At 45.6% G+C, this 24,778-nt stretch overlaps 1 protein-coding gene across 1 annotated transcript; it reads left to right on the forward strand.

Moving 5' to 3' along the window:
• Positions 1 to 318: 318 nt before the first annotated feature.
• Positions 319 to 2,758, forward strand: LOC115318473 (the record flags this gene model as incomplete). Its single annotated transcript, XM_029978186.2, has 1 exon — positions 319 to 2,758. A coding segment is annotated over exon 1 (2,439 nt), but the record flags the coding sequence as incomplete, so codon positions are not given.
• Between the last annotated feature and the right edge of the window lie 22,020 nt (positions 2,759 to 24,778).

Raw genomic sequence — 24,778 nt, forward strand, 5'->3', positions numbered from 1 at the left:
CCTTTTGTTATATTTTGGGGGAGATTGCTGAATTATCTTTGTGAATCGGCATGAAGGCCGTCCATAGCGCTAGTTTGGAATTACAGGGTTTGGCGTTTGGACTGTTTAGAGGTTGTCCCTTTGTGTTGGTAGTGACTGTCTGGAGGGTTTGGCGGTTGAACTGGTTAGAGTTGTCCCTTTGTGTTGGTGGTGGGCTATTTGTGGACTATATAAGGAGGAGGACTGAATAAACCTGGTAGCTGAGTTTGAGACGTCGTCCTGTCCCGTTCTGTTTCTTCGACTTTTATGTTTTTCTACCCCAGTCTCAGGTATATTCAACATGGTTAACATCCACCAGCTCGCCTGCACCCTTACTATTGTATCTCTGATCATCCCAGAGGCAGGCTTAGTCGCCTTTTCTTATGGTTCAACATTCGCACCTCCACCCAACGCGTTAATCCTCCAAGCCATTACGGTTTTGGACAAGCTGGGCCGTCGTTTGGCCGAGCTGGAAGCGGATGTGGCATTCTTCGGCATCTGTCTTCGAAAAAAGTTCGTGGACCCGGAAAACTTCAAGCATCTGTCGTCAACCAGTGTTCCTTGGTACGCCAAGAAAAAGATCATCAAGGCCTACCGGGACGGAGCCAGCAAAAGGATCCAGGACATCAAAGGAGCCTGCGACAGACTTTGGACTCTTCTCCTGGGAGATGATTTCAAGTACCACCGGGAGTACCATCAATGGACCAGCAGCAAAATAACCCGGTTCGACCGACTATGGTATGTGAAGCGCAGACATGTTTTGGACAGTCTAAAAAACTCAAAAATTGTTAATAATGGGCCGCAAAAAACGTGGTTTGGGATTGATGCATGGCCTAAGTCTCGACAGTCTCCTATCAATCCATGTGGGGAAGCGTTAACACGCGAGACGGAGGAAGTGTTAGCTAAGGGACCGAAGTGTTGTTTAGATGTAAAACCCTCGAGACTTGACGTGTTGTCTACCATTCACACTGTGGCCAGAAAGGTCGTCCCGGAAGAAAAGGTCGCTTTTATAGATCACGCTATTAGTAGGATGGAGAAAGTCATGGGAGAGGCGTACCCGAAGGACAAAAGAAATTTCAGAGAAGTTAACGCGGTTAAGAAGGAGTTAGAAACAAAGTCCCTGAAACTATTGGAAACGGATAAGTCTGGAAAGTTTGCCGTCTTGCCAATGGCAGTATTCAAGAAAAAAACAGAAGTTGCAATGGAATCTTTGTTTTCTGAGTGGGCGGGCAATGTAGGAAAGTTGAGAGGGAACATTTGTGCAATCCTGAATGAAGACGACTTTAAGAATGTAGCAAAAAGTATCACGAGTGCTACAAAATCGACATTAAGTATCAAGTTCTTTCTCAAGGACCATAAGCCTGAAATGCCTCTTCGTGCGGTCATCAACGAGAACGGAACCTGGCAGAAAGTAGTTTCAAAGTTTCTCCAGCGAGGGTTGATGTATGCATGCCTAGATAATTCTTTGTCTCTAAAAAATTCAAATGAACTGATTGACATGTTGGAAAAATTTCATGGACAGCAATGTTCTGTTGTGTCCATGGATATTAAGGACCTTTATTACTCGCTAGAAAAGACTCGGTTGATGCAGAGAGTGAGAGAGGCATTGGAGTTGAATCTCGTAAAGTTCCAAGCAGGTTCAGGTATATCCGTAGAGAGTTTCCTAACGATCCTTGAGGTTTACCTGAAGTCGACGGTAATCGAGTACGAAGGAAGGAAGTATGTTCAAAAAGACGGGGTTTGTATAGGTTCGTCGGTCGCACCGATTTTGGCGGAAGTGTACTTAAACTCCTTGGATCGAGTAGTGCATAACAGACTAAAGGAGAAGTCCCCTGGTATGGCGTTAGTAAGAAGATATGTAGACGACATCATAATTTGCACGGTAACAAATGATCTAACGGGCAGTCTGGAACGCGAGATAAGGTCAGCGGCTCCGGAATTGAAGTTTACTACGGAAAAACCAGAAAGAGGGGTCCTAGAGTTCCTGGACTTACGTATACATGTAAATCAAGGGGTATGTTGGGAATACGGAAAAGAAAGTTCTAAACCGGTGTTGCCAAGGATTAGCTGTCATTCCAAGACCGTAAAAGCTGGGGTTGTAAAGTCGTTGGTCAGAAACGCGCTGGACAGATCGTGTGTTCATTTCATCACGGATTCGGTTAAAAGACAATGCAAAAGGTTGATCAATGTAGGGTATAAAGACAGTTTTATCAAACGGCAGTTAGAAATAGTTATTAAAGGAAGGAGAGAAAAGGAACAGGGTAAAAGGACTGGATTCGCCGTGATCCCCTATTTTCATGAAATTTCGCACAACTTGAAGGCTTGTGCGAAAAAGTTTGGAGTAGACACGGTCTTCAGCTCAGATTTTAAACTTAGTAGATTGACGCCATTTCAGACAGGTGCGAACAATTGCAGAAAGAACCATCGAGAAAAATCGGTAGATTGCGAGAATGGTGTGGTGTATGAGATACCACTGGAATGCGGGTTTAAGTATGTAGGACAAACATCACGATGCATCAACGACAGATTAAGTGAACACAAAAGAAACGTGAAGAACAATGCACCGAACTCAGAAATCGCAAAACATGTCAACGAATGTAACAACTGCACTGCTATTTGGTCGGAGACAGAAATCATTCACAAGGAGAGGAATGATACAAAAAGGCTAGTAAGGGAGACGGTGCGAATAAAGTCTTTAGGTAATTGCATAAGCCAGGTGTCGCTACAGTTCGGTAAAAATTCCAAAAGTTTTTTTAAAAATATAGTTATATTTATGTATATATATATATATGTATATATATATATTTTTTTTTTCTTTTTCTTTTTTCTTTTTTTGGGTGGACAGAGGGAAAGCTGTACTGTTCAACTTTGCACCGTTTTACGTTAAGTGCGTGTCATCCTTTCGTCGAGGAGGAAAGAAAAACAATTTAAGTAAAAAAAAAAAAAAGTTTTTTTTTCTTTTTTCTTTTTTATGTGTTTGTGGATCCTTGTTACTTTGGAAGAGGTAATGGTCCTTTTGTTATATTTTGGGGGAGATTGCTGAATTATCTTTGTGAATCGGCATGAAGGCCGTCCATAGCGCTAGTTTGGAATTACAGGGTTTGGCGTTTGGACTGTTTAGAGGTTGTCCCTTTGTGTTGGTAGTGACTGTCTAAAGGGTTTGGCGGTTGAACTGGTTAGAGTTGCCCCTTTGTGTTGGTGGTGGGCTGTTTGTGGACTATATAAGGAGGAGGACTGAATAAACCTGGTAGCTGAGTTTGAGACGTCGTCCTGTCCCGTTCTGTTTCTTCGACTTTTATGTTTTTCTACCCCAGTCTCAGGTATATTCAACATGGTTAACATCCACCAGCTCGCCTGCACCCTTACTATTGTACCGCTTATCTAATTTGAAAGAAATGTACTATGTTTATGTTTATGCTCCGCACATTTCTTCCATATGTCGTTCACCCGGATTAATTACGAAACTAACTAAATGCAAGCTGACGAAAGTGGGTGTGCTGAACTTTCGCCTGCTGACAAGGGCAGAGGAAAAACACAAACGCGCCTTCCGACAGGTTACACAGACAACGCCGCAGTGATTAGAGCAGCGCCTCGCTGTGCATACCTCGCTCATTTGTACAGAAATGAACGATAAATACATATATCACCCCCGTTTCTTTTTTTGTGCCACCGACGCGTATTTCTACAGAAGTTTATGCAACATATATATAATAAACATATCCATTGACTAATTTTGTTTCTCTTTTTGTTAATTTATTTATATTAATTATTATTTTTTGGGGGGGGAGGAGGCGGTAATATTAGGTAGGGGGACGTACCTCTGGTTTGAAATCTCACCATAAACCCTGTTGGATATGTTGCGTGAGGGGTTCCGCAGTTCTGTGGTGTCCGTCAGTCGTATACTATTCTATGAGCACAGACCGTTAGAGGCCGAGTTTTCCTTCTTACTCGGGTTGTTTCTGCCTTTGTTAATCGACCGCGCTTGCCGGAGTAGACTGCGATTTAAGAAATTATCAGCCTGCATTGTTTTTCAGTCATCTCGCCCTTTTTAAAATACTGCCATCATTTATTATCTTGATACGTGCAGCCGTCCTTGGATTGGATTCATATGGATTGGTTTGGCATGGTTTTGCTTAATTTCGTTTCGAGTGGATTGGGAGTTTGGGGTCTTCTCCATGTAGGAAGGCTCTTTAGGTGTAGAGACGCCGCTCTCCGCCGCGACCAGACAATGACACCCTGCGCGCTTCGCTTCACGGAGCCACCCCCAGATGGCGCCGTAAGTTTCAGGCCCTCCGGCAGCGCACCGGGATACCGGTGCTAGCTGCCTGCTCGGCGTACAGCTTGCTTTCGGTGGCTACGGGTTCGCATACGATGTGGTATGTAAGTGGGGCCATTCAACTATCATCTCTCTCAGCACACTGAAGTTTTCATAACCCGAAAAATGGCAGACGGACAAACAGGAGTAACTCCCTAATACCAGCCGACGCGGCGGTCTACGAGTGATTAAAAACTATCTGTCTGGTGTAGATATTTTCTAGCCTAGCTTACATTACCGTCGGTAAGCGTTTGTAAAATGACTAAACTCTGATTGTACCGCAGGTAAACGATAACTTGAGCGCCACCAAAAGAAACAATAAAGAATGCACAAAAATTATGATTAACACAAACCTTGTTAACGGATAATGCGGAACTGAATTGTTTTAAGCACCGTTCAGGTGACTTTTCTAATATATATATATATATATATATATTGGATTCGCAAATTTCCGTTCATTCGACTGGACTATTAAACTTTTTTTTTTCAACACGTGGGGCAGCTAACATGAGTTTTTTTTTTTTTTTTTACATTTTAAGGCAGCCTTAGAGTCCTGCTAAATTGAACTGCTGGCCGAATTGGCACGAAGTTACACATTTTGCACGCAGAGGTTAATAAAAGCAACATTCTTTGAAGGGTTCACTTAGTTAGTACACTTGCATTTGCATTTAGCAGATTGCAGCAAAAGTTTATAGTAACCACACTCGTCAAGGAAAGCAAACCGGTTTTATTAAGGGCACTTCTGATATAAGTATAATAATAATATCATCGCAAACTTCAACAAAAAAATGACAAAAATCACTGTAAAAAAAAAACGCTGTTAAAACATTGTTTAATGTATGACACACTCTGTAGCTGCTTTTGGAGTTCTTTTTCACATGACGAGTCGCACAGTCAGGACTCTTTTTCTTTTCTCGAGACTGCTTCTTTGCATCTCGGTTTTTTCTTTTGCAGTACTGTCGCATTCTCATGCGATCCGAACCATTTTGCGCGTTCGACGGAAACTGGAGAAGCGTCTGCCTTCCACGGAGGTGTCTGTATTCCACAAGAACGCTCGACAGAATTCGACCCTGAACAGATGGGCAGTCTGTTGCGTCTGCGTCTACCGCCTGCAATACAATCCCCTACGAGGCTCCTTCAATTCGGAGAGAACAGCGACCGGGCATCGGGGCCGAGAGGAGGTTGCTGACGTATCGGCCAGCTTTCGAATGCGGCACTAACCGACCAATGGCACGGCAGCTCCAGAACCCCGAGTTGGATTATATAAGAACCTGTCCGGCTGCCCATTCGATGCGCTCCTTTAAATATGTTACACCATATAACCATGTAAATAAACTAGTCTTCCGTCCTGCTAAGTTCTCTCGATCTGTTTCCCCGACTGTTTGGCTAGGGCGTTGTTCGCGAGAAAGGTTGGACGCCAGCGAGATAGCCATGCTACCCGAGAGAACAGGCTGGGCGTCGACTAACAGGACAAAACACACAACGACACGGACGAAGTCTCAAACGGAGCTACAAACTTTATTTGTGGACCCCTCTTTTTCTCTTTCCTTTCCCAAAACCTTTACCCCTTTCCGTCTTTCTTTTCCCAGGCCCTCCGTACATCCAGTCAACAATAAGCTCAGACGGCGCCAACACAAAGCTGCCACAATCCCCTGTCAAGACAGACACACCGCGACATCCGAGGTCATCCCGGTTCTCTCAAACCAGTCAGCCGCGAAATTTTTTCGGCCTCTGTACTTAAGTGTACGGACGTGTGACCGACCCATTCGGCAGACGACTTTATCCTGATCGTCTCTTTTACTAATATTTTCACGTTGTTTTCCCTTTCTAAAATGTTTACGTTTCCCCAAGCTGGAGAGCAGTCGGCGCATTCATTCAAATGTTTGGCTATTTCCGAATTGGGATCCTTGGTTTTTACATTTCCTTTATGCGCTAATCCCCATTGCAAAAAAGAAAAAAAAAAAGAGAAAAAAGTTGGAAACTATTAGAGGCGGCATAAGCAATGGGTGACTAGCCCACGTTCCGGCGGAGGGCCGGCGACCGGACGGCCTGAACGTTTTGGCGCCCTCTAGGGGCAGGCGGAGAAAACGTAGGAAAGGAGGGGACGTGATGTGTTCGCCGTTCCGACGGGGCGAAGAGAGGAGTCTCCACACCTAAAGAGCCTTCCTAGTCCTACACCGTGCGCCGAGCAAGCAGCTAGCACAGGCGTCCCGGTGCGCTGCCGGATGGCCTGAAGCTTACGGCGCCATCTGGGGGTCGCTCCGTGAAGCAAAGCGCGCGGGGTGTCATTATCTGGTCGCGGAGGAAAGCGGAGTCTCTACACCTAAAGAGCCTTCCTACACCGTGGCCTGGACACGGACTCCGTCTGCGAGCTATGAACGACGGGAAACAACTAGGGTCGGCGGGTCCGGACTGCCAGCTCTCGAAGACGGGCAACCGGGAAGTGCAGTAAACCCATTCGCTGCCTTCTCGTTGTGTTGTGTCACTTCCTGGGAGACGAGCGAAGACAGACCAATCGGGCGGCGATTATTATAGAGCGACCCCACAAGTGGTGAAGACAACTCCGACTAGTGTTCAGATGACAACTCTTGAATATGCTCTAAACACTTCGACCTAACAAAGCTCCGATGGTCTTAAAACAAATGCATAAATTAAACAAGGCATGGTGCACACTTGCACAAGGGGACTGCTGAAATTGGGGTCGCCGCCGCTCGCCCCGGCCTGACGGGCAGACTGGCCGCCCCATTAACAGAGACACCTTCGCTTGTGGAGCTGAACGCAGCACTCTCGTGGCTCCGCAGGCTCCGCCTGGCCATTGCCGGCTGGCTATCATGCACTTGAGCTATCTTGCCCGAACGACACATAAAAGCATGATACCGCACAATGTAAAAGATCTCACTCGAAGCTTCCATCGATCATGACACCACCCTCGTTGCACTTTTTGAGTGATGACTCATATGCGAAAGCTACGGTGAGGTGCGCGGAAAGATAAAATTGTTTGTTCGACTGGGTGCTGATGAGGATCATGCGAATCACTTAATTTTGTCGCAGCAGTTGACGGAATCATAAAATCCTACGCCCACTGGCACCAACTTGGCAACGGGAGCCGAAATCCACATGAGCCTTTCTATGCCACAAAGAGAGGAGCGCTAACCGTTTGGACCGCTTCCCCAACTCCAACGTTACCGCGCCGCCTCGAGGCGTCATCAGTCCGTTGGCGTCTCGCCGTCTCCCGGGAAGCGAAGAACGAACGCCGAGGAGAGATGAAAGCGACCCCCCCCCCCCACCCCCTCCGCCATACTCCCTCTGCCCTCCACAGCTGGTTGAGACATTGCAGAGGGCGCTGGCCAAGGCGGAGCCTGCAATATAAGCACCTCGCCCCCCCCCCCCCCCTTCTTCCTCCACCCTCCACAGGACCTAGCGCTTACATGGCGGACGAGCAGGCGAGCGACACCCAAACCAACACTGAGCCCCACACAGTAGTTGCGAAGCGGGAGTCTCGTCGCCCACTAAGATGGCCCGGGAGCTCACACGTCATCAGGCAGATTAATGCAATCACCGGGCTGATATCTACCCTAACCGCTCATTCACACTGGAAGCGGATCCGCGTTCGCAAAGCGGTTGCGAACGCGGTTGTGTAAAGATCCAGAACAATCGCACGCGCACTCGATGACATCAAGTGCGTTTGAAATTGTACTTGATCTTTATACAACCGCGTTCGCAACCGTTTTGCGAACGCAGATCCGCTTCCAGTGTGAATGAGCGGTAAGATTCACGATTTCATCCAGGCTCATGTTCATGAGCCTTGAAACTCATAATTACACTCAAGAGATCTCAAAACTCACGCTCATGAGTACTTCACTTAGAGCTCAAGCTCACACTCACACTCATGAGTCCTCAGGACTCAAACTCACATTCAATGGTTTTGAGAACTCACGATCGCAATCACGGTCAAACTCACGCTCATGTGTTCGCAGAATTCGCACTCGCAACGAACTCATGAGTTCACATAACTCACGATCACACTCGCACTCACGAGTTCACATAACTCACGATCACACTCACACTGACACTCACAATTTTTCGAGACTCGCCGCCTCACTCACGATCACCTCAAATGTGACGGTGAGCGTGACTGATGTGAGTGATCGCACTCGTAAGTGAGAATGCCGAGGTATGCTCTTGGGCCGCCCAAATGGCTCCTGCGTGGTAAGGGGGCTTGAATCGAACTGGTTCTACAGGCGCAGACAGGCCCACTCCACCTTGTGTGCTGGAGTCCCGTGTGCCCGCCTGGTCCCTCGGACTTCCCCGCTACTCTGTTTCTCCGCCGTCCCGTATCCATTGGCGATTATTACATAAAATTATTGGTCTCAGATAATAGCGCCGCGCAGAGCCCCTGCCGCATCTCTCACCGACGGTTTCGCGCACTGTTCGGGTACTGCGATTAGGCCGCGTAGCCGGTTGCACGCGAGAGTTAAGCAGAACGGAGCATTTCTTGTTTTGTCAGGTATGTTCTCGTTCATCATCATCCCAATCACAAAACTGGTACTTATTCAGGTCCATGATGCTGACCGTGTAAGACTCATCGTTTGTATTTTGCCGAGCGAGCCTGCAGGTAAGACGTGATAGTCGTGCCTTTACCACGTAGGGCCTTCGCATTTCGGAGCAAGTGGGGCTGCGAATCCGCTCGCTGCATTGCTCAAAGGATGGGTTCTCCTGAGGACCAGGTCACCACTTTGTATTTCAAGTGAGGATGAGTCTTATTGTACTGGGCCGCCTGTTCAATCCTTGCGCATCGAGATTTGCTCTTGCTTCGTTCAATTGACTTGGCAAGCGATTCTTCAAACCCATCACGCACTTAGAAAGTGGGCAACCTGCCAGACCTTGGTTTGTTTCATAGGTCGTTCACCAGCGTAGACGGTAGCTCCTTACCCAAGTTCAGAAGCGCGGGCGTGAACCCAGTTGATCTGTTCACGGTCGTCTGAATAGCAAAACCCATCTCGACAATATATCTCCCCAGTCTCTGTGTCTGTCTGTTAATGCAATCAGCATGCACTCCAAGCTTCGGCTCACTTTAACAGTGATATTGTCACGAATGGCGTGATGAGGAAACAAAAAATAACTGAGAAAACTGAAACGTTTAATGGGGCAAATTGTGCCCATAAAACAAAATAGTGAACAGAAGAAAACAACAGAGCGTCGCAGTCGTCGAGGTCGCCGTAACACCAGGACCGAACGCTAAGGCGAGACTAACCCCTTATGTACACGCGTGGGCTTCTGGAACATTCGCCGTAGAACATTCGTTGCCTAGAACATTCAGACCTCGGGTATTCAACAGGGTTCTCGAATTTACTAGAACTCGAGAGTTACAGCGTTAAGGAAAATGTACGTCCGCTGCCTGGAATTGAACCGTGGCCGTCGGCGAGGGAACGAAGCACGGTACCCGTCACGCCATGGGCGCGCTGCCTACTTGCTCAGCTGCGCGCGCGGCTATATAAGCCTGAGGATAGTAGGGTGTCGTCGTCTTGTGTTCGATGTTCAGCGCAAAGCAGGAGTTTCTGAACACACTGCTCATAGAATAACTAGAATTATCGCTAATGAGACATAGTGTGCCGAAGCACATTAACGTATGTAACACTTTCTTCCAGGTGCACCCCGAGACCAGCTTCCCCAGGGGGTGTAACTCCACCCATTTTGAGAAAGGATCGCTCATCACCATTAGATACTGGTTTCCATGGAAACTGCTTGGTAGAGAGTTGATGATGACACAAGCGACCATCTCCCACAGTGACTCACCACAGGCTGCATAAGACCTTGTGGCTTCCTACCCCCCCCCCCCCGCCCTCCCCCCTCCCCCCTCAGTTTCGCTCTCTGGCAGGCTGGGCAGCTACGTGCGCATCGGAGTGTGTCCTGCCTCATCCACGGCCAGTTCGCGATGCGAGATAACTTTTGAAAAATCTTGCTGCCGCTGTCATGACCAGCCAGAACCGAATAGTGGAATTATCCTATAAACCGCCTCCGTTGCCTCGTAGGAATCGCAACACTGAGCGGAGAATCGTTCCCCTCCTGGTCATAAATTGTTGGAATATATTGGAGCAAGGAGCTGTCTTGGCCCGGCAGATAGATATAAATCAATGTGTTCGTTAACTGGGCCGTCAGCGGTTCCGGTGTTCCTGACCATTACCGCAATTTACCCCAATTCCCGCTGACAAAAGTCATCTCCTTTCTGGGCCTCGCAAGCTCTTCTTTGCACACCACTTTACCCCAAGATACCATCTCTTGTTTCTTTGCGTGACTTCCTATCACCGTCACAAGCCCCTGTTGCCTAATTCCCTCCTCCCCGTCTCGCTTATGAGCGGCTGCGAGGAAAACGCGCCTCTCGCAATCCCCCAGGCTGCGTCTTCCCCTCCCAACCACTGTCATAAAGCGCCCGAGAGCGCGCCTGAAATTTTGTTGCTCGAGCCCTTCCGGTACTCCACTGTGCGGGAGAAACACTGCAGGGTTAACGTCCACTGAGCTAACCTCCCCACCGGCTTTTTCAGCCTTTGAATCTAGGTTAAAGCGGCGTGGTCTCTCTGAATGACAAAATTGGTACCGTCTAGATACAGGTCAAACTTCTGACCAAGCATGGCGGCTAGCCCCTCTTTTTCCGTCACGCTACAAATGCGTTCTGGCGGTGGAAGGGTTCGGCTGGCGAATGCTACCGTGCGTAGCTGCCCGTCATGTTCCTGTAATAACACCACATCGACACCCTAGACGCTCGCGTCGGTCCGTACAACGATTGGACGCTTAAGGTCTAGCAGTACCAGGCTAGCTTTGGCTGCTATTGTCTTCATGAACAAAGAGAAAGCTACTTCTTGTTCCCGGCCCCACGCCCCTCTCGAGCCTGTGTGAAGCAGCCGGCTCTGTGGCCGCGCTAGTCCAGCGCACCTTGAGACGAACAGTCGATAAAAACCGACCACTTTAAGAATCGCATGAAGGCTCTTCGCGTTGTGAGGCGGTGGATAATCAAGGATGTCCTCCAACTTATCCTCGTTTGACTTCAAGGTACCCTCGTCTACAATAAAACCTAAGAGATTGACTCTTGTGGCAGCGAGCTGCACCTTCTTTGGATTAATCGTTAGCACCGCCTTGCTCATCCTACTTAACATGATCTCAATGTGTTCTAGGTGCTGCTCGAAGGACTTTGAAAATACAACGACATCCACCATGTATGCCATCGGAAAGTTAAACTTTGCGCCCCTCAGCAAAATGTTCATCAATCATTGGAAATGCATTAGCGAATTAGGCAATCCGAACGGAAGACGGGTAAAGTCAAATAAACTCCTATGACAGGTGAACGGCGTTTTCTAGACATCATCTCGTGTTACCTTGATCTGCAAAAAACCTCTTCTACCATCCAAGGTAGTAAAAACCCTCGCGTTACTCAGCGAATAGATGATGGGCTGAATAGAATAGAAGGAATATGAATTGTTTTGTGTCATCTCAATCAGTCGGCGGTAGTCAACGCAGAGGCGAGCGGTGCCGTGTTTTTTAGTGCTAAGATTACTTGAAAAGCCCAGGGGATCTGTGACGGCTGCACGGCCCCTATGTCTATCATCTAATTGAGAGCCTTATCTAGGAGAGTTCGTTTACGCGCACTCAGCGGTCTGGAAATACAGCCCCATGGCCTAGCATCTCCGGTGTCACTGCTATGTTGCAAAATATTTGTAAATCCCGGCTCCTCGGTAAACATAACTGCGTTTCCATACAAGGCGTCTGCTAGCCTCCGCCGTTGTTCTACCGGGTTGATGTAGGAAGCAAGAATCGCTTCAACGCTTCCTGATACGACACGCGCAGACACTGCTTGCTCCTCTCGTGATCCGGCGAGTGAGCATGCCATATCCTGCAGAAACTCGGTGGGACGGCAAAGAGGAGAAGAGACGTTAAGGGAGTATAATTGTACCCGGGTTTTTTCTTAGATCTAGGATAATCCCCCACACGGCAGACGATATACTCTCCCGAGATCACGAAAATTTGCACATCTGGCGGGTAGAAAAAACGCTGTCTGTGTTCGCTTGCCCGCTCGTGTCTTCTCCCGAGTCCGAGCCTATGTCATCCACTGACTGGGTTACGGTCTCAAGCGGGGGTGCCTTATTCCAAGACCTGGACATGGCGGTGGAACGTCAGAAACACTGGTGTCCAGCAGAGTAAAACAAAATGTAAAAAAAAGCCTAGGGCTAGAAATTGCGATTTGAGGGACTCCCCGGTAGAGAACACAAACAACGGCAGACTGATTGCAATCAGCGAAATGCTCCAGCAGAGTAATGATACTTTTTTGTTGTCGATACTTGTACCGTCTATTGCTTATCAGAAAAAAATTTGTTGCAAAAAGTATTCATTGCTTATTGAACCCCTTTGTCGATTACGTGTGTCATGATTGGTAGGATTGATATGAGTCTGTAGCTTCCGACATCTTGTTGCTTTCATTTTTTGTATAAGGGCGTTATCGCAGATAGTTTTAGGCCGCAAGGAATATTTTCGGTGTGCACGGTGTCATTCACTGTTCTAAAGGGATGTCGAACCGAAATCTGGATTCTACGAAACACGCGGCAGAAGCTTGCAACGGGATGCTGCAGACACAAAGACATCACTCATACAGCGATATCGCCGAACGAATTACCGTATTTTTTCAACAAAACGAGGCGCATTTTACAGAAATGTTTACGTCTTGTATCTCCGACAAGGAAAGGCAACGGCCTCGCGTCTTCCCCGCCTCGCCGCCTTGGGGGAGCGATGCGAAGAGAGGAGAAAACGAGATAACTTGACGTCACGCGCGTCTTCAGCCTTGTTCAATCTCGACCTCTTTTTCCAAACATACGGCCGTCAATTTGAGATATCGCCTTACGAGTAGTGTTGTAGGGATTGTAGCGTCCGGCCTACATCTCCTGCATTTTTTTTTTTTAAGTCCAAATTTTGGTTTGTTATTCCTTTAAAGAAATGTGTTTTACTTTATCGAAATTGTAGCGTATGTCTCAAACTCGAATATTGTCGATTCCTCTCGGTTTTCTTATTGACATAGTTTCGGCTTCCATGGTTTTGGCTTCCATCCAGTCAATTCATTTGTTTTTTTTTCCCCTTTTTTATTATCGTTGTAGAACGTGGTGCGCAGTAAAAAGCGCGAGTTAAATTATTTCATCAAGAAAGTAGGTTCTGTGTGAAACACGGCTGCGAGTGATGGTTTTGAAATATTATTTTGTTGCGCGAGGTCGTGGGCAGATAAGGCAGTGCGCCTAATGTACCACTGATCGTACGAAACATAGCTTCTATGGTTAAATTAATAAAGAGTGAAGTTCTACTTTATGCCTAACCTCAGTTTGCACTGGAGCAAGAAAAAGTAGCCTACTGCGTACGTTCAACGAAGCTTATTAACCTTTAAAGCAGAACTTGTTTCAAAGGTTGTGTTAACTTCAGGTGAGATGGGTAATTATACCCACCTTATTGAAGCCGTTCAGACACTGCTTTTATGACTGAACCACAAAGTATTAAAACTGCGACACACGATCTTTCCTTGCGCCTATGTTATATATTCTAGCCTGGAGGCTAAATAAAAAAATAACGTGAAAGGGATTTAAAAATATCCCTGAAAAATCAGAAGGAACAGCTGCTGCGGTTCCATAGCCCAAATGAGTTGTGAAATGTTCAGGAAAAAAAAGAAACGAAAAGCCGGCTTTTAGTTGAAAATAAACGAAAACTGTGAAAACATACACCCATAGAAGAAAATAGACCTTGGGAATGGGGCATCCCGGTGGGAAGTGATAAAGGTGTCATGCCAGAGCGGCACCTTATTTATGGCTAGAGCGGGAGGTCTCCTTTTTGGATCGCGGAGTAGGTGAACGTGTTGGGGCTTTGCACGACGTCTCTGTTTGCTTTTACAAGTTCGCGCTACCCGCTCTGCTGGCCTTCGAATTTTTCTGCTTTTCAGCACGACACACATTACTGTGCTTCTTTTATGCGTCGCTCACTGTGGGATTAGGCGAGGCATGCGCACGAAGATTAGACGCTCGCTCGCGTTCCTTACAGATTCAGGGCATTTTGTTTGCGAAAGGCATATTTCAGCTCGTCGGAGAGGACTGATGTGTCCTATCTTGGGGCTCTTGACCAGGTGGAAGAAGGGTGCCTAAATTGACGTTACTAAATCAATGTCAGTTTAAAAGCATACCAGAACGCCTCGCGCCTTTCGTAGGGCATCCGTTCGGAGGCCCTCGCTACGCTTTCAAGCCCGTTTGATCTACAGAAGCTGCGGAACGGGTGGAACGGAAGACAAACATTGGCTGGCCATGAAAGTGAATTTGTTTCGGTTTTTACGGCGTTTATTGTAAGCATAAAGTTTCCGCAAAAAGTCCGTCATTCAGAAATTGACATTCTTCGTTGCTTGTGAACCCTTTTTCGCGGATGGCGCTAGAAACGTGATCGAATCGAAACAGGGTCAGCTGGACAGTTAAATATTAGAAAACCCGAGAGAGCGAAATACATGCACACCACTGACTGTTAATTTGCTTCCTTTAGTACTTCGTCTTCCTTATATAATTTTTTTCTACTACAGCTAGTGATAAAAACCCTCCCCCGTGTCTGCGCGCTCCACCCATTAGGATGTTAAGCGGTTCGTGTCAAACACCCCAAGCATTGTCACTCTTTCGCGTAGATCGTGATAGACGGGGTGCTCAGGCACATTTGAGCACTTTCTTCAGAGGACAGGCTTCAATTACTTCGCGTGCATATGTGTTCCGGTGTCGGCCAGTAATCGTAACGTTGTCAATATTAGGAGTCCAATTACAGGACCGGCAGTGTGCAAAGAGATGTCCGGATGATGTTCTTTTAACAGTAGCCGCGTGCTCCCAGTTTGATCGTTGACATACCGTCCTGTTTATCCTATTTAGCACTTGCCACAGGAAAGTGGTACCTGGTAGGCAGCACCTATTTGGCATGGGGTATACTGCGTTTAGTGAGCAATTGTTCATTGTTTCTCTTCTTGATTTGTTCTTTGATTAGTTCTGCGGCACATGGAGTACGCGTTGTGTGGTGCCGAGCACACAACCCTAATATCATGTCCCCCGGGAATCTTTTTTTAGGTTGTGTGTGAGTCCATGAATGTAGGGTATAACCGCAACGTTTCATCGAACTGTAGCTTTCGATGAAGCCACATCCCCTGCATACTGGCGTTTCAATTTCTGGCAGACGGTTTCAGAAACGGCCACGGACTCAGGATAACCAGACTCACGTAAACGCCAAGTCCGTTTATCAGAACCTGGTTCAAGTTGATGGGGACACGTCTTCTTTAGGGTGGAAAAAAAGAGAAGTTTTGGCAACACTCCATTTTATGACTTTCAAATGCCCCGAGTTGTATGGAAGAAACCCATGGCACGAGCGCGGCTCATATCTCTAGCGCATGTGGCCTTCTTTGAGCTGAAGCACCAGGTCGAGCGACCCGATGGATTTTGCAATAAGTAATTCATATATGAAATCCAATTCGCGGCAACATTCTTGGAAGCAGCGCATAACTTTCGCTTTGCCACCCATCCTCCTCTTCCTTCACTTCAGTGTTACACGGAATAAAAAATAATCCCCATTTCGGAAGATGACCTTAATCCTGCTCTCTTTTAGTTTTCTTTCAATGATCCTGCAGCAAGCTCCCAAGTATACTTCTCAGAGGTGAGGAGCTACCTGGGATTCAGTACATACACCACTTCTCTGTACATATGTCTGGCCTTCAGGTGAGACTACTGTAGTGGTCAGGTAATAAACACCAACAGTTCCAAAAAGAAATCAACGTTCACTCCGGACGCACTTTGAAAAGGTGACACTCCTTGCTTCTCATTGCTGTCCCTCAGAATTCTCTGGATGCTCGCGTGTGAAAACGTTATCCTCCCGCACTCGTTAAGGGGCACGAAACAAAAAGAACCGTGATCAATTAACCTGAGACTGGGGTAGAAGAAACACATCAAAACGCAGAAGGCACAGAAAAAGGACAGGTCGACGTCTCCAACTCAGCTTACTGGTTTATTTAGTCCAGCTCTTAATTTAGTCTCTAACTCAGGACACCACCACCGACACTTATGGACGAAGTCTATAGAGTTCAAGAACCACAATATTTGCACATCCAAAAATTTGGAGAACACCTAGGATTCGCCTTTAAGGGTGGAACGCAATAGCACTAGCGGGCTGCATTCACAAAGCCTTCTCATATAAACCCGCGTTTCTTCCCCAGCCGCGCAAGCGTGTGTGCGCGGCCCAGTTGGACGCGTCCCGTGTCACGTGACGTCAGACGTGGCTGTGACATCATGACTTTATTGACCCGCTACATTTGGCAGGAACATCTTTAGCAAACCTTTGGGGTAAAATGTTTCCGCCAAATTCAGCGGGACGATACGGTCATGACGTGGAAACCACGTGTGACGCAACACGTGACGTCACAAGTGCCTACGCGCGTTTTCATTATCGCATTTATGATCCCACCGGCGCCGACGCCGGGTTTTCTGGACACGAGATTCTAAAGGCCATAGCGTTAAAAGGGAAAAAGGCTTGGCAAAATAACGTGTTTACCAGTGATGGAAACGTTGAACCATAAGACAGGGATCGAAGCATGCTCCTGGTATGATTAGAGAAAATATAGTAAGGGTGCAACCGAGCGGGTGAATGATCACCACGTTGAATTGACCTGAGACTTGGGCAGAAGAAGACCATCAAAACGTAGAAGGGACACATTAACCTGTTTATTTAGTCTACGCCCGGCTTTTTTGTGCACCATTTATAACTCTTTTATTTAGTTAGTTTTAGCGCGTTAATTTTTTTTCGATGTTACCGAGATTCTGGAGCTTCAACTGTATAGGCTTCGTCTTTTTGCTTTGGTAGTGAGAACCTTGATTTTGAGACTATATAAAGAGGTGGACTAAATAAAAGAGCTCGCTGAGTTTGAGACGTCGTCCAGTCTATTCTCAGACCCTTCTGCGTTTTCATGCTTATCTTTTACCCCAGTCTCAGGTTAATTCAAATGGGTAATAAAAACCAGCGCGCCCACAAACTTACTATATTTTCCCAGAGCGAAACCGTTCTTGGAACGACGTTGTTCCGTTGAGCTTGTCAACTGATAAATTCTAGAAAGTTGGCCTGTATACCCGTTGCGCATGCGTGTACGAAGGCGGCCTATACATCATTTCACTTTAAGTTCAGACGCAACCAAAGGTACCAGCATATGGAAGAAATCAGAGGGCGCCAAACGGTCAACAATAGGGTGTTAGTCAAGAATATGTACGTGTTCTGTCATCGCTGAACTAATAAAAACAAAATGTCTAGAGACTTGCACCTTTGACGCTGCGTGATTTGTACAATGACCTCAAAACGCCTCCTTCGTCTGAACTTAAGTTGAAACAAGTATAGGTAGCATGTGCATCATACTTGCAATTAATGGAAGAAGCAGAAATAAGCCAAATGCATCGTCTGTGCAGTAATAAAGGAGATTTAACCAAGGAACCAGCGGGCGTCATTTTAAAACGATAGCTCTTATTAGGGAGTTTTCGTAGACCGTTTTTCTAGCTCTGCTACGCGCTCGGGAGCAAAGACGTCACTACTGCGCATACGCGGCGTTTACCTTGCCTGCAGAGTCCCGGATCTTCTAGCAGTTTGCGCAGAACGTTGTGGGACACCGGAAACAATCTACGAACATTCCGCATTGACGGGGAATCACAGTGAATTTCGAGTGTGTTTCGTGTTAGGCATTCACCTTATATGACGTCACTTCATGTGACATTCTTATGTCAATGGAGATGCTTCACGCAAAATGTAGCGGAAACACTTCTTCGCTAAATTGAGCTGGAGCAAGTGTGACGTCGAATGAGTTTAAGTTGTCCTTAACTTTAGCGGAGAGATATTCCAGCTCAGAAAATTCTAACCTTAAAAATTAGCAGGAGTTTAGTTTCAACGTTACGTCACGATTCCCGCGGAATATAGCTTGAGTTTAATGTCACCTGTCGTCATGTTGTCAAGAGGCGACGCGGAGTCAGGCGAAGGCACACAAAAACACTGTCATCCAAAGTTAGCGGGTTTGCCTAAAATTATTTCCAGCAGTGTAACCGTTTGGTTTGCAACAGTCGAGGAGCATGCACCTCCTCGACTGTTGCAGAAACTTCATTTGTAGTATTCCGCAGGAAACTGGAATATTTTGTTTTTCGTAAGAGCACCAAGTTTCACAACAATCGTCTTCGTTGCGCCTCTTTTAACCTAAAAAAAAAAAAAAAGTCGTATAAATCTTTTTACCTTCTGTCGCAAGAGAGTGGCAATATTGGGATCACGGGATTCGGCCGGGATTAGGTTGCTTCGAGTCTTCGCTCCGTTCCCCCCTCCGCGCCTTGGCGGACGCGGTGTAGTCGAGCTTTTCGTCGCGTTTCACCGCGTGTTTTTTCCGTACTCCGTAAAGTGTTGTCCGGCAGCTTCATTTAACTATTAGGTCATTAGGTGCGTAACTTCTGCCGTTAATGATGTAGCACGTTTTGACTTTTTTTTTTATGTCGGCGTACCGAATATTTGTGTGAATGAGTCTCAGCAGTCATTGTTAGCATTGACACATACTGAGTATGTAGATGGGAATAGGACAGCGCAAGGGTTGTTTGTCGTAAAAGACGCATAGCTCAACGAACTATTATTATTGTAATACAGCAAAAAATTGTAAGGGTGCAGGCGAGCTGGTGAATATTAACCATGTTGAATTAACCTGAGACTGGGGTAGGGAAGAAACATCAAAACGTAGAAGGGACAGAAAATAGACAGGACTACTGATGAGCTGAGCCTGAGACGTCGTCCTGTCTGTTTTCTGTCCCTTCTACGTTTTGATCTTACTTCTCTACCCCAGTCTCAGGTTAATTCAACATGGTTAATAATATAACAGTTTCCTTCTATCCATGCTCTACGGCCGTCACTACGTTTGGGCATCCAGAACGCAAGAAAATCTATACATAATACATGATCTGCAAAAAATGTCCGTACGAGTTCCGCTCCAAGGACGACCTTTGTCACGTAATCCCCCACTACGGAGTTGGGGTGACTCACACGCATGTGTCGACAATGGACCATCGTGTTCACGTCCAAAAAATCTAACCCCCCAAAGAGGATCAAAATGTCGTTTACCGGATAATGTATGGGGATAGTTCGACGTCATACCTTGGGGAGAGTCAAATTTTCCCAGAGAATTTTACGGGAAACGAATATGATGTCCGATTGAAACATGTGGAAGAAAATGCCATAGCAGAAAGCGCAGAAGGAACTGTGCTGGCCGTAAAGAGGCTTTGGTGAAAGCCTCTTTTACATTGAATAATGACTGTATTTACCATACAAGTATGGTGGGAGCTGAGGAAAAAAGCTGTGCAAGCAGCTTGACTGGTCCTCAGCCCCCCACAGGTACACAGCATCGGGGAAGTCAAACACAAGAATTTATATAATACAAAATACTTAACAACAATAAAAAATTAACAAAACAAAAACAAAATCAATAATCTGCTAGCTAATCAACAGTAGTAAGGATTGTTTAATTTGAAAGAAAATAATCTTTAAGCGCACACATATTGGAAGATTCGACATCAAAATTAGAGCCCATAAGAGTGTTCAGTAATGACGGCAAGGTTAGTTTAATTATTTGGAGGCCATAATCTGTTCGTGATGTTTCTACTGCCCAAACATCCGAGTGACGGGTGGAATATGTTGCAGCTTTTTTTTTCGAAGTGATGATAAGGACAATAAAAAACTGTTTAAATCGCGACATTCCTGTTTATACTTTATGCTAAGTCCGAAAGCATAGTGATCAGATATCTTCACTACACGCAGCTCTCTAAAAAGTTTGTCAGTGTGAGAATCATAAGGCACGTTACACACAATTCGTAACATTCTTTTCTGCAATAGAAATAGTTTCTGCAGATTTCGTTTTGTCGTCGACCCCCAAACTAAATGGCAGTAATTGCAATTACTGCCATTTAGTTTGGGGGACGACGACAAAAAGCAATCTGCAATCTGCGGTGGATATACAAACTCTCATGAGAGTTTGAATATCCACCGAATGAATGAAAACGTAAACCGATCCTAAGGAATCCCGGCCAGCAATTATGTTTCAGGGCTGCGTGGCGGCTGGAAAGTCCCATAAATACATCACTGCAAATAGCGACACGTATGCACACCGTTTCTCACCGTGGACAAAGGACCAAATCGGGTCCGAAACGTCGGCGTATTTTTTAATAAACTTAGGGTTAGAGCTTGGTGAGCGTGTTGGCGCAGATACTAATCTAATAATAGCCAAACAAAATGAAGGGTTGATGACAGACGCGCCCCACCCTTTTGTTTAGCTTTTATTATATTAGATTAAGAGTCGAGTTCCCAATGTTTTTCAAACTTATTTGGGCTATCCACAAAACAAGAAAATCTATTTCAAATACAAGTTCGCACGAAAAAAAAATTATGGAATTTCGCACCAACGAAGCCCTTAGTCGCGCAATCCGTTGCTACGGAGTTGTGGTGACTCACAAGCCCGTGTCGACAATCGGCCATTGCCTGTTATTCCTGCTACCCTTTCGTGCAGCTCGCTCGCACCTTTGCATTGTTTTCATTACCATCATAGCCCTGAAATGCAGGCTGTTCGCCCTGGTTGCTGTTAGACCGATGGGCATCTGTTAAAACGCCTTTGATCTTCTGACGTCTGGCTCCTGGTTAGCTCAGTTGGTAGAGCGCTTCATTGGAAATGAAGACGTCTCTGGTTCGAAACCAGGACCAGGCAAATTTTTTAGTCGCGCACCACACATCTAGCTGCGTTTGGATACTGGTGTTTGTCTCTTGTCCCACTTCTTCCCCTTCCCCAGGGATTATTAGAGAATTTTAGAATAGGGGACCCCTAGCGTGGGGGGCCCCAAGAAATAATTGCTCACCACAACACATGCACTGAACGCAAACTCCGTTTTGGGTTTTGGATTGGCGCTCGCCCCTAACGCAAAATTCGAGAAATAGCGCGGGGCCCCTATTTGCGTGGGACAAAGTTGCGTCGGCAAACATGGCGCCGCTTTTTCCGCTTGCTTCGAAGCCAATTCGGTATAGTCGCTGCAGTATTAGCCACGTTCATTGCCAGTGAATGCTGCAACCCGCTTTCTCTTCGCATTTCCTCGTTCAATCACAAGAAATAAGCGGTGGGCTTACCCCATTTTAAGAATCAGCTTCGGATTCTGGCCGTTCCCAAGCTTAAAGAGACGCGGTAACTGTTGACATAGCAACATATCGCTACTCCGAGGCTCCCAGTTCATTTTGTTCGTGGCACGAAGCCTGTTGCTCAAAAACAAGTCTTGCAAGGCTTCAAAGTCACTCTAGCTAAGGTCTAAATAAAGCAGCTGCTCACAGATTATGCTCGCGTTTTACGACTGAGTTTCAGCATAGTAGATGGCCTAAATCTTCGACGACAGACGGTCAACGGGCCACACGAACGCCAAAAACAATCCGAGAATGAGCGCCAAATTAGAATGCTACGGATTGGATTGTATTAGCCGAATGCAGCCGACATTTACACTTATTTTAGATTGTATTTTGTTTCACCCGGCTTTATTTGGTGTTACCTTAACTATTTTTTGTAAACAAAAAGTGCTTGCTAAGTGCACATGTTTAACGTTTTTAATATTTTTATTTTTTTTGAAAATTACCCCCGTTAGCCGCATTGGCGCTGCAAGCGGGAAACGTAAGCGCGCTGTGCCGCGTTGCGAAACCCCTCTTCTATAAGTAGTCGTCGCCAACCTTGTTGCGTTTCGGCCACCCGATTTCTTAGAAAAATCCGAGCGTTGGGACCCCCTATTCTAAAACTCTCTATTGTCGATACATTCCCACGCCTGAATTGTACATACAATATAACATTTTACCAATTACAAGAATGTACGACCGCTGGCATTGAAAAGCATACACACAAGAACAAGAAACGATGTTAATGGTTTTAAATTTACCAGCCAATTCACAAAATATAATTACAACCAATGCAACGCGTCATAGTGAACTTAGGAAAAGGAACACTCGTAGAATATTATACAGGCAACTGCCCAAAATATTATATATAATAGAGAGTTTTGGGGAACCATCTTTTGACATCCGATACGGCACGATGGATCATCCGGTACGAACTGCGCAAGCGCTACCAGAGAAGACTCGCATATGCACAGCTGGTACCTGAGGGCCCATCCTACCATTTCGGATGTGTAAAAACGGTTTCCTAAAACTGTTTAATAAATATCAAACATAACAAACGGCAAAACCTAAGAATCAAAGCAATAAAAAGTTATATCAGATCCCTCAAAAATTATGTTGCGTAACAAAAAAAAAAAGATACTGTGCATGATTGAGGAGAATAGTATTGAGCGTCGCTGTTTATTTCTGATCTGTTTAAAGTGTTTGTATATCTCTTTTTATTCATGCGGTTAAGCTATCAATGTTTATGTCTACATTTTCTTCGTTCAGGGTTAAAAGTAAACTGTATGCAGGTGTTTTGCTGTGTTCTTGCTCACGTTATTTCTGGGTTTTGTTTTTTGGCGCTTGATGTTTAACTGCATGTAGACTTTTTTTTTCACTCCTGCTGTAGAAATGGCAATGTTGGGACCTGCGGCTTCACCAAGCTGCCCTTGCGAGAACTAGATTTTGATGCGCATCTAGTGTCATATAATCAGTATTTGATGCAAATAAACAAATAACATAAAATGAAATTATATTACTTATGACAACTCAAACTTTGATAGTGAAATATACTGGCAGAATATTCGCAATAAGAAGTTTTTAATGGTCATCGCGCATCTAGAACTTTAAGGAAGACGAAAAAAATTTAGGGTAACAAGATTACGCATGTTTCCTGAAAGAATCACCTCTTTTATTTATGATAGAGGAAAACAGTTGGTTTTATTATTGGCTGAAATCTCGGAAAAGATTGGCAAGAAGCGTCGCATTTTATCTGATTCTAGGAATAATGGTACGCCAATACCACTCTTCTTTTTCGTTCATAATTTCACACGTATAAATGTGTTTGACCTTATCAATCGTTTTCGCGATAGAAAGAACTGCTTAATTGGTGTAGTTATGAATTTCTAGGAACCGTATACCGTGTTCGGTTTCGTATCTACAGTCTTTCAAGAGAATTAGTTATTCTCTTAGGATAATTCGTTCAATTTAAATAATTCATTTCAACACGGTTTGAACCTTTCTGTGTAAGAAACTGCAACTGACAGCTTGAGAATGTGCAGGGTCCGCAATGTGTGATTCCGAAAAACAAGTCGTCTGCATGAACGTTGCTTGAGCGCAGCTGTCTATGGCGAATAGACATTAGTGGCTGGAGATGCTGAAATCTACAAAGCGTGTCTTTTAAAAAAATAAGATTTAAAAAATATGTGGTAAAATGGAACTGAGTGTTTTATACGGGCCGATAATTAAACAACACACTCGGTCCTATATCAACTGTCAAAATATTTGTTGAGCACTTTATTTCTTAAAAGAAAAAAGGGCCAACAAATATCACTCGTTTTTATATAATTATCTGCCTCATTATGCGATATGTTGGAGCTCCGCATTGTTATTAAAAAGTTGGTGTATAAGGTACGGCGCCACGGAAGATTAAAGCCCCCCCCCCCCCCCTCTGTGCATTAATTAAGTCTTGTTAACGTAGCAGCTTGGGCGAGTTGGTTGCACATGATTAGACACACCACAGCGCACTATAAAAAACAACACTCACACCTTACACACGAAAAATAAAGCAAAACTCAAACAAACCGCGCTGACTGACAACTCTTTTTATATGACTTTGTCTTCTTCAACCTCTAGCACCACCGAATTTCCCAAATCACGCGCACCGATCTCCTAGATGCCTAAAAATGTTTTGTCTTTTTCTGTCAGGTGTAAAGATGGTGTACTTATACAGTTGTTACAGTTCCTGGCGATATGTTCTGCTTCGATTATTTCACGAGTTAATTGGTTTCTGTTCCTACCTAAAATTGTACAGGATGGCAGGTGAACGTCGCACCCACAATCCCGGCAGTGTATGCCTAGATGCCCTGAGTTGGCTCTGGAGCTGTTGTTGTTGTGTTCCCGGAGCCTATCATTAAGGCATCGTCCGGTCTGACCTATGTACACTTTCCCGCACGAAAGGGGAAATGAGTACACCACTTCATCGGCACACTCAACGAACCTGTTCTGATGGTTTTTGGTGCAGCATACTGTTCGGTGGAAATCAGGTGAGTTGACTTGTTTACACAAGTTGCCAAGCTTATTGGGAGCAGTAAAGACGACATTGATGTTGAACTTGTTGGCGATTTTCTTGATGCCATGGGAGAACCTGTGGAAGTATGGAAGCACGACAGGTCTCGTAGATCTTTCTCTGGCTCTTGGTGTTATATATGATCTCGTATTTTTTGTTTTCAA

The sequence above is a fragment of the Ixodes scapularis genome, unplaced genomic scaffold (assembly GCF_016920785.2).
Source record: "Ixodes scapularis isolate PalLabHiFi unplaced genomic scaffold, ASM1692078v2 PGA_scaffold10__122_contigs__length_95168666, whole genome shotgun sequence".
In the NCBI taxonomy this organism is placed as follows: domain Eukaryota; kingdom Metazoa; phylum Arthropoda; class Arachnida; order Ixodida; family Ixodidae; genus Ixodes; species Ixodes scapularis.